This window comes from Sinocyclocheilus anshuiensis, unplaced genomic scaffold (genome assembly GCF_001515605.1).
Source record: "Sinocyclocheilus anshuiensis isolate Anshui unplaced genomic scaffold, SAMN03320099.WGS_v1.1 scaffold461, whole genome shotgun sequence".
NCBI classification, from domain to species: domain Eukaryota; kingdom Metazoa; phylum Chordata; class Actinopteri; order Cypriniformes; family Cyprinidae; genus Sinocyclocheilus; species Sinocyclocheilus anshuiensis.
Window position 1 is genome coordinate 467456 of NW_015541005.1, and position 8934 is coordinate 476389.

General features: G+C 37.4%; 2 protein-coding genes across 3 annotated transcripts; one reads left to right on the forward strand and one right to left on the reverse strand.

The window, feature by feature from the left end:
- The first annotated feature begins 1449 nt into the window (after positions 1 to 1449).
- Positions 1450 to 4639, forward strand: LOC107690238 (protein-lysine N-methyltransferase EEF2KMT-like). Of its 2 annotated transcripts, XM_016488493.1 has the most exons (9): positions 1450 to 1716; positions 1994 to 2056; positions 2135 to 2215; positions 2310 to 2411; positions 2496 to 2629; positions 3493 to 3519; positions 3873 to 4120; positions 4280 to 4429; positions 4535 to 4639. In XM_016488493.1, exons 1-9 carry the CDS (start codon positions 1588 to 1590, stop codon positions 4633 to 4635), a joined length of 1035 nt encoding a protein of 344 aa, XP_016343979.1. In that variant the 5' UTR covers positions 1450 to 1587; the 3' UTR covers positions 4636 to 4639. The 2 variants fall into 2 exon arrangements, with proteins under 2 accessions (XP_016343979.1, XP_016343980.1); XM_016488494.1 differs by lacking the exon at positions 3493 to 3519 and having other exon boundaries at positions 1452 to 1716.
- Positions 4640 to 4646: 7 nt separating this feature from the next.
- On the reverse strand, positions 4647 to 8934 carry LOC107690237 (chitobiosyldiphosphodolichol beta-mannosyltransferase-like). The gene is made up of 13 exons (XM_016488492.1): positions 8652 to 8934; positions 8396 to 8473; positions 8196 to 8299; positions 7605 to 7753; positions 7425 to 7514; positions 7175 to 7285; positions 6893 to 7014; positions 6760 to 6798; positions 6123 to 6182; positions 5925 to 6035; positions 5726 to 5840; positions 5571 to 5646; positions 4647 to 5008 (listed from the first exon to the last, which is right to left on the reverse strand). The coding sequence occupies exons 1-13, from the start codon at positions 8923 to 8925 to the stop codon at positions 4871 to 4873; spliced, it is 1467 nt and encodes a 488-aa protein (XP_016343978.1). The 5' UTR covers positions 8926 to 8934; the 3' UTR covers positions 4647 to 4870.

Sequence of the window (8934 nt, forward strand, 5' to 3'; positions counted from 1 at the left end):
CGACCAATCGCAAAAAATGCATGTGGATTTACTATAGGCTATTTCTAGACATACGCTGGTAATACGCTATAAATACTTCTAAACAATTAAAACAAACGACCATAACCACAATGAATGCTGGTGTAGCCTACGTTGCGAACAGAACATAGGCTACTTAATGAAATTATACGCTTGTCGCCCAACTGATACTTTATTAAAGCTTACAAGTGGCTACAGTTTACAAGTTGATTAAACACGTAATACAATTGCCATGCTTATGAATTGATTGAAAAGTGTCGCACGTTGTAAAATATATTGATCATGTCACGAAAATAATTCACGATGCGTTGGTATGAGAGGTGGTGTATTTGTGGTCTGCGTGCTGGAATACTCAGTGTTTTGGAGCTGGTGACATGAGGGTGTGGCACTGCCAATTTGCGCTGCTTTGTGAAACTGACGAGCATTTTAACACCACAGTGTCGTTTGTTATTAATCTAAACTGCATTAGCATTTCGGTGCATTAAATTGTTTCTTTTCTTTCTTTCTTTCTTTTTCTACGTAAGCTATGTCTTAGTCTAACAACAAAATATTTGTATAGGGCTCCAGGATGTAGGCCTATCTTTAGACAGTCACAAGCTAACCGCAAACTCAGGAAATTATTAGAGAAGTGAGAACTTTGGGGGACCCCCGCCGAAGGGCTATGCAATATGAAAGAAAAAAAATGTCAGCTTAATACAAAGTAAAATTTACAGATAATAGTTTAATCTGTTTTTAAATAGTGTTGTAGTATAGTCTATAATATGCACTTTTCTCATACAGAGCGAAATCGCTAACTAACTGGTCCTAAACAGGACTTCAGGATCTTGGTTTTGGCATATGAGAAAATAAGGTTACGCACAGGCAATAAAATGTTTTGGCAGCAGCAACCTCAAATAATAGCTGCATGCACATCTTCGTTTTCATTATCATCAATATGCTCAGCCAGGAGGAGAGCAGTCCCTCTGCGTCCTGTGATCTTCCAAACCACGCCCACGCCAAGCCCCGACCAATGGGCACCGCCAGGGTTTCTGGGGCCCCGTGTGTGAAATGCAATACTTAAAATGACCGGGGCCAGTTGCATAAACTCAAACTAGCAGTTAACCAAATGATAATCAGTCTTACTTTTCGGATTCAAATTAGACCAGTCTACGTTTTTATGTTTTGAAAAGTTATGACCAGTCTTGCAGGGGAAAAAAATAGATAACTTACTAAGGCTAGTCTAAACAGTGTGCACCAGGCCACAGATGTCGGACATTTTCTAATATTTAGACATGATGTAAGCTTTTTTCTTAAGTTAAATAGGTATTTTTATAAAATACTTTTAGAGTAGCCTACAATAGAAAATCTACTTGTCGAGATTCTTGTGGGCGGGTCTTGTAGTCTTGTTTTAAACCACGGCCATATGATTTGACGCTGATGCACAAACATCCCGGCAGGTGGCGCTGCAACCACAACATATGTGGACTGACACACACGAAGAAATTCACTATGGAATTCACTCATGCATCTTCCGTAGTCTCTACTCTCTAGTAACAGCATTAAGCAAGCAGTCTTGTGTGATATTAAAATATGAACTATACACATCCAATGACAGATAAAGAAGGGGAAGGAATGAGCCACAAAACAAGAAAGGAAGTCATACACACCTTTCAAGTCAACTTCTTCGCCACGAGTCTTTTAAATACATTTCCATGGGATGTAAGTAGAACATTGCAACATGCCCTAATGTATTAAGACATTTTTTCAGATGATTTGTACAACTATTTATATATCAGCTGTGAGCTGCGTTTCTTTTTCTCTCTTTTTCTTTCTTTCTTTCTTTCTTTCTTTCTTTCTTTCTTTCTTTCTTTCTTTCTTTCTTTCTGTCTTTCTTTCTTTGGTTTTGTTTTTCAGGAAAGTAAATTAACAGTTGTAATGTTTATATGTTTTCTCTGTATCATCTCTACATGCATAAATAACGCAATGGTTTTTGCAGTCTTTAGACAGAGAAATTATGACTACAACAACTTCAGACATCATAATGGAGATTCTTCAGAAGGTAAGCAAGCCATTATGAAAGTGAAATAATTATTTAATGGATAAAATTAAAGTTTTTTTTTCTCTCTTTTTTTGGTAGACATGTTTACATCCCATTTGCCTCAAGAATCCCCCCTCTTTGAAATACAGAAGACGCTTCCTGACAGAATTGATCAAAAGGGTTGGTTTAGTGTCTTTACAAACAAGCATGTTTTACATTTTTCCCCCACATATTTTGAGATACAGCATATTTTCATGAAGGCTCATTGTTGTAGCATGAGATGTTGGCTGCTGAACCTCTGGATGTACTGTATGAAGCGCTCGGAGAGGTCATGTGTGCACAGGAGGAGGACATGTGCTACAAAACCTACTTATTGGTGAGTCTGATCACATTAGCACTGGACCTTAAAGATTTTTATACCTTATAACAAAACATAATATCAGAAAGTGTCAAATCTCAGCCAACAGGAGATGCTGTTAGTCTAGCAGAGAACGTGGCTCTCATCTCCCAAGGAACCACAGGTCTGGTTACCTGGGAGGCTGCCCTGTATCTGTCTGAATGGGCTTTGGAGAATACACACATCTTCGAAAACAAGTAAATCTGACACCTCACAACTCCATGCCATTTTACTTGTGATTGTTGTTTATGTGGGATACAATTATTTAGAAATATTTAAGATGCACTATTTCTCTGTCATTCAATCAAATAAACTAATTTGTGACAAAATACAAAAATTCTAATAAGCTAATGTAAATTCACTTGAAATATCCAAATGATGTGTCATTAGTAACCCTTTGAAATAATCAATACTTATTTTTTGTATTATTATTATTTATTTTTTTTTTTTTTAAGTGTGTGAAAAATTGTGTTTTATGGTCGATCACAATTGTGACCAGTGGGATAATGTGTGTGCTGAATTAACATTTTTCTGCAGTCATAAAAATTACTATATATCTTAGCCCAGCTATTTTAAATTGTTTGATCACATTCTAGGGTTACTATTATGCGTCAAAAAAAACTTATACAACATTGATAGGAACACTGAGAAAAAAGACAAAAAAAATAAAAATATGCAACCATCACATCAACATACTTCAGAATTGTTACTTTATTGTAACATATATCATAACATTTTTATATTAGTGCTACCAGTATTACAACATCAATATTGTGACTTATTTGTTACATTTGAACTTTTAATTTAGTGCAGTATTTTGTCATTGCAACATTTTAGTGCAGTTTTCACTAACAACTGCAATTGGATTTATATTGTATAGGCTACCTAAATTCACTGTTATCCCACCGGTCACTATTGTGACCATCAAGATGTTTACTCATTCTATGACCACACTCAACAAAACTGAATATATGTGAATTCATATTTGAATACTAGACATCCTAAAGATAATGTGTAACAAAACTTTGTCATATCTTTGTTTACATATTTCGTTTTGGAGCTCTGATGCAGCCATCATCTTCTCAAGGTGCAAACAGGAATTAAACTGCTTTGGTCATGTGACAATTTGCACTAACCATGTGAAACTGCACATATTTAATTGAGACACTTTATTTTTTTTCCATATTTGCAGCAAGTTGTTTTTAGAGCTTTATAAATGAAAACCTTTTTTACTGTCACTATTGTGACCGGTGGGATTAAATGGGTTAATCATTTATACATAGTTTCTCATACTATTTTATGTACAATGAAAGAATGACTGCAGCTACTTATGAAAGATTAATTGAAATGGCTTTCTCTATTTAGTTAATGGTTTGACTTATTCCATTTGCATGCAACTAAAAGTGCACACTGTTGATCACCTCCGTGTTGTACATGCAGGACAGTGCTAGAGCTGGGCAGCGGAATTGGACTTACTGGCATTGTAGTGTGTCGGTCATCCAGCCTAACCAAATACATCTTCAGCGACTGCCATCAAACTGTCCTTCAGAGGCTGAAGGACAATATCACAAACTGCTTAACTAACTGTGACGGCAACAGTGCGTCAGTGTGTGTGGAGGAACTGGACTGGGAAAATGTGTCTGACGAGCAGCTGCAAAGAATACAGGCCAACACCATCATTGCCGCAGGTGACACAAAACCCAGGGATATTTGCAGGAACACACACACGTTACAGTTTCATATGTGATTTATTTTCATTCATTGATTAAAAGGTCTCTGAATCTGATCACATGAAGTTATGATGTTTGAGAAGTTTTGAGTAACATTACTGTGTTTGTTTGAAACAGATGTGGTGTATGATCCTGATATAATTGCTTGTTTGGTGAGACTGCTGAGCAGGCTTCTGAACTGCAAAGTTGAAGAAGAACATCCTGATGTTTACATTGCATCTACTGTACGCAACCCACAGACGTATGACTGCTTCAAGAAAGAATTAGGTAGGTTTCATTTTATTAATAACATTCTATTCTGTTCTATTAATGTCAAATGTTTTCTTAATCCCTGATTTCCCATAATGAATGAAATGTTTCTTTTATTTACAGAAATGGCTGGACTGAGACACGTCGTCATGAAAGATTCTGTCGCTCAAGTATTTCCATACAACCGAGCCTCCACTATAGAAATGATCAAAATATATGTATGACAAAAACGATCTCTTTGTAATAAAGTATTTATTTACATAATATTTACAAAGATAGTGTGCTTTTTATTCTCATATTCAAGTCTTTCCCAATGGCATTGCTGGAATGCTGATTGTCCCGTTGTGGGGACAGTTAGCTTAAAAATATGTACCCTGTGCAAATACCTGACAGTAACTTTCCATTGAATGGGAGTCAAAGGATTTGAGAGAATGTTATATAAACCCATCACCTAGACAGTCAGTCGCAGTGCTCTTTAATAAGTGGCAGGACATTTTGGTCCCAGTTCTCATCCCAGCGCTGCTGCCCGCTTTCCCTTAGATTCTTCCTGAAGATGCCCAGTTTCCCCTGATCACTAGGGAAGTCTGAAAACAGAAGCTACAGAGATAACATAATTAGCTGTAAGCATTTCATATTAGCAATATCTTTAAAGGCGCAGTATGTAAAATTGACAAGCTAGAGGTTGAAATAGCTATTGCAGTCTAAATGCACGCTCACACCGGTTGCCAGATTGAGGATGCACAACAGGAAGTGACAATGGAAGGCAACGAGCCTTACATCGTAAGTTGATTTATCTGCGTTTTAATATGCCTCTGATCATAAAGCCCTTTAGGTCGGGTAGAATCTGCAATCTCTGACCCAGTTCGTTTGCTGCAATAGGCTGTGTTTTCAGACAACTGGCAACCCGGGTGTCAAAATACTACTGGGTAAACTGGCAGTGGGTGGAATCACACAGACCAAAACAAAAACAGACATTCCGACACGGAACACACATTTTCAAGTTGAACAACTGCCTGTAGGATCGTTTTTGGGAGAAACAATTATGTGAACTTGGCATGTTACCTAAATATAAAAAATGACATACAGCACCTTTAAGAAAAAATCTTGATTTTTGAATCTCGAGTCATATAGAACTGTTTTTAATTAACATATATCTTACCTTTAATTGTTCAGACAGCTCCTTGGAGTCTTTGAAAATGAGCCCATTTTCCTCATTTTTCACCAGTTCATGCAAGCTAACAAGATATAGATAATGAGCAGATGACACCTAACATAACCTACACCTACTATAAAAGACCAGTCTCACAATCTTACCACTGAAAGTGTATGGCACAGACTGGTAGACAACATCCAAACATGTCAACCACTTTCATTGGAAGGTCAAGACCACTGGAGGATTTGTGCAAGCAGACCCCAAGATCAGCAGAACCTGTGCCGAAAAAATCATACTCATGTTAATACATGTTTTAGGCCAAGACATTGGTCTATGACATTTATAAAGAGATCCTCTCACCAAGTAAAACTGGATAATCCTCTGCTTCCAGCCATGGAGTGCAAATCTTGATATGTTGTAATTCTTTAGAGTCAATCAGCTTCTTGTAATACTCCTTCTGAGGACCTTTACCTGTATTGATGTATTGCAGTGTTTGAAACAGTGTTGGTCCACAGATGATTTTATGGACATGTATGCATATTAAACATTGTGGTGTACCTGTAATCACACAGACCAATGATGGAAGTTTGTGCCCTGCCTCAACAAACTTCTCATACTCTATTGGAGACAGAAGGAAATAAATCAAATGTTAGAGAATACATAGTCAAATAGGTTTCAATACATAAATATGCAACTGCAAATTACAGAAAAGGTTGTAATACACTACAGTTCAAAAGGTTGGTAAGATTTCTTTAAATTATTTTATTAAAAGTTTTTTTATTAAAAAATGTAGTAAAAACAGTAATATTGTGAAATATATTATTTCTATTGTAATATATTTTAAAATGTCAATTATTCCTGTGATCTAAAGTTGAATTTTAGCCATCATTACTCCAGTCTTCAGTGTCACATGATCCTTCAGAAATCATTCTAATATACTGATTTGCTGCTCAGGAAACATTTCTTATTATCAACGTTGAAAACAGTTGTTCTACTTAATATTTTTGTGGAAACTGTGATTTTTTTTGATAAATAGAACGTTCTTTTTTAATAAAACAAATTGTACTTTTTTGTCTATTTTGGTCAATTTAATGCATCTTTGCCAAATATATGTATTAATTTCTCAACAACAACAAAAAAAATCTTACTGACCCCAAACAATACAGTAGTATATATGGAGAGATAAAATAATAACCTTCAAGAGCTTGTAAAAGAATTGAGAAGTCTTCATCCTCTGAACATAAAAAACATAAATAATGAAAAGTCAGGACATTTCAGTTAAAGGAATGACGGATAGCATCCCTATATTTAGTGTAGAGGGCACAGACCAGTCCAGCTGGTGCTGCTGATAAGCAGAGCAGGTCGCCCAGAAGAGTGCGTCACAGCACCTGTCTGAGTATTACGCTCTGTGAAGGCTGTCAGTTCCATGTACTCCTTAGTGACATCAGGACTAAGAAATTACAGAGAGGAATATGTGAAACATTTATAAAATGCCAAAGACTAAATGGCGAGAGGCTATTACTGCTATTACCGTTTTCAAAAAACTTTAATACTACTATATGCGTAACAGCAAGGAATGGGAGCAAATGGCTCTATGGGAAAATACTTACCTAGGCCTAAATGGTAAATAAGTACTGCCCATTCTGATAAACAGCTCATGTTGAAGTTTCAAAGGTGTTTCTCTAAATATCGGGGGTGGCTTGTCATATAATGTGGTCGCCCTACAATTGCAAAATTGATTAACTGGCTTGTCTTAAAAGTAAACTGTTTTACTATTATTGTTATTATTTAAATACGTATTTAATAATGATAAAAATGTAAATAAAATATAAAATAGTATCTGATTCAAAATGGACATACTCAATATTCCAGGTTTTCCGAAGATCTTCTCTCATTGCGTTAGTGACACATAAGTTATGATCCGAGAAACATCCAAAGAGCTTCTCATACCTGCCAACAACACAATGCACAGTTCAGATGGTTCCCAAATATGCCTCAAAACACTGTCCTACCAGGATACTTTTCAGAAGCGTTACTTACCATTTTGCCATCTTAACGATGAAATTATTCTGTCCATGAGTAAGAGCCATTATGGTGTATCCATAGTTGTGCCAGTCTATGATGAACTGGTTTCCCCTGAAACGACTTGCCACCCATGTCACTGCTATAGCTGGCAGTCCAGGAGGATTCTATAGAATGCACATGTGACTTAGTTTCCCTTTAAGACATGATTACATATAGAAAAGGAAGGAAGGAAAAGGAAAGGACGTGACATGTGGCCAAGAATGGTGTCCCATACTTAGAATTTGTGCTCTGCATTTAACCCATCCAAGTGCACACACAGAGCAGTGAATAGTGAACACACACACCCCCGGAGCAGTGGGCATCCAATGCTGCGGCACCCGGAGAGCAGTTGGGGGTTCGGTGCCTTGCTCAAGGGTCTCACCTCAGTCAGAGTACTGAAGGTGGAGAAAGCGCTGGATATTCACTCCACCCACCTACAATCCCTACCGGAACTAAGACTCAAACCCGTGACCTTCAGGTTACAAGTCCGACTCTCTATCCATTAGGCCACGACTGCCCCAAAGTATGAAATTACTTCATGCTTTGCTTAATACAAGAGAGAGATACCTGCATAAGAATATAGCCTTGGTCCTCAATCTTCATCAACACACAGAACAGCTGGAAAGTCTGGAATATCACCTTTGAAGCATACCTGAAAATTTTGGGGCCAACTGAAAGGCAAAATGCAGTTCACATTCTTTATATCAGAATGAATGTGCATGGACTTTTGTGCTTTTGTTTTCTTTCTGTGTATATGTTTATATTACCTGTGAGCCCCTTTAGTTCTGAAATGGGAAGTATGTCTATCCTGTCATCCTCAAGAATGTCTTGATGAGGTTTAGTACCTATGCGAGCAACATGCCAGTGTTAGAGGTATAAAAACTTGCCCTTTGACCTGTATATGTAATGCACATTTAAGTGTTTATTAGCATGCCTTGCATTCAATCATGGGGGGAGATTTGACATCATGCAGAAAAGCAAAAAGTGGTGCAATGTAAAGTGCATGCGTTAAAATGTATATACCAAGGAAGCCAATTAGGGTGACATTGTATCCATGTCTGCTGAGAGAGAGCGCATGATACTGCATGCGAGGACTGCGCCCTATATCTCCCAGCACCAACACGCAAACGTTCAGATGTGCACGTTCATCTCGCCCCTTTAATCCACTGGCTAGTACAAAAATAAGCACCACTACAGCAACTGGTAGAAGAGCCCACGACAAGCTTAACCCCGATGAAAGTCCTAAAAGAACCAATGAAACTGTCACTACAGCTACTGCCGCATTGGCATCCGCCATTGTGTTTTC

Coding starts and splice junctions, on each gene's coding strand:
- LOC107690238 (XM_016488493.1), top strand. CDS start 1,588: ATGAACTATACACATCCAATGACAGATAAAGAAGGGGAAGGAATGAGC. Junction 2,630..3,492: donor ACACACATCTTCGAAAACAA/GTAAATCTGACA, acceptor TTCGTTTTGGAG/CTCTGATGCAGCCATCATCT. Junction 4,121..4,279: donor CAACACCATCATTGCCGCAG/GTGACACAAAAC, acceptor TGTTTGAAACAG/ATGTGGTGTATGATCCTGAT.
- LOC107690237 (XM_016488492.1), bottom strand. CDS start 8,925: ATGGCGGATGCCAATGCGGCAGTAGCTGTAGTGACAGTTTCATTGGTT. Junction 8,300..8,395: donor AGAACTAAAGGGGCTCACAG/GTAATATAAACA, acceptor TTTGCCTTTCAG/TTGGCCCCAAAATTTTCAGG. Junction 7,754..8,195: donor AAGGCTATATTCTTATGCAG/GTATCTCTCTCT, acceptor TGCATTCTATAG/AATCCTCCTGGACTGCCAGC.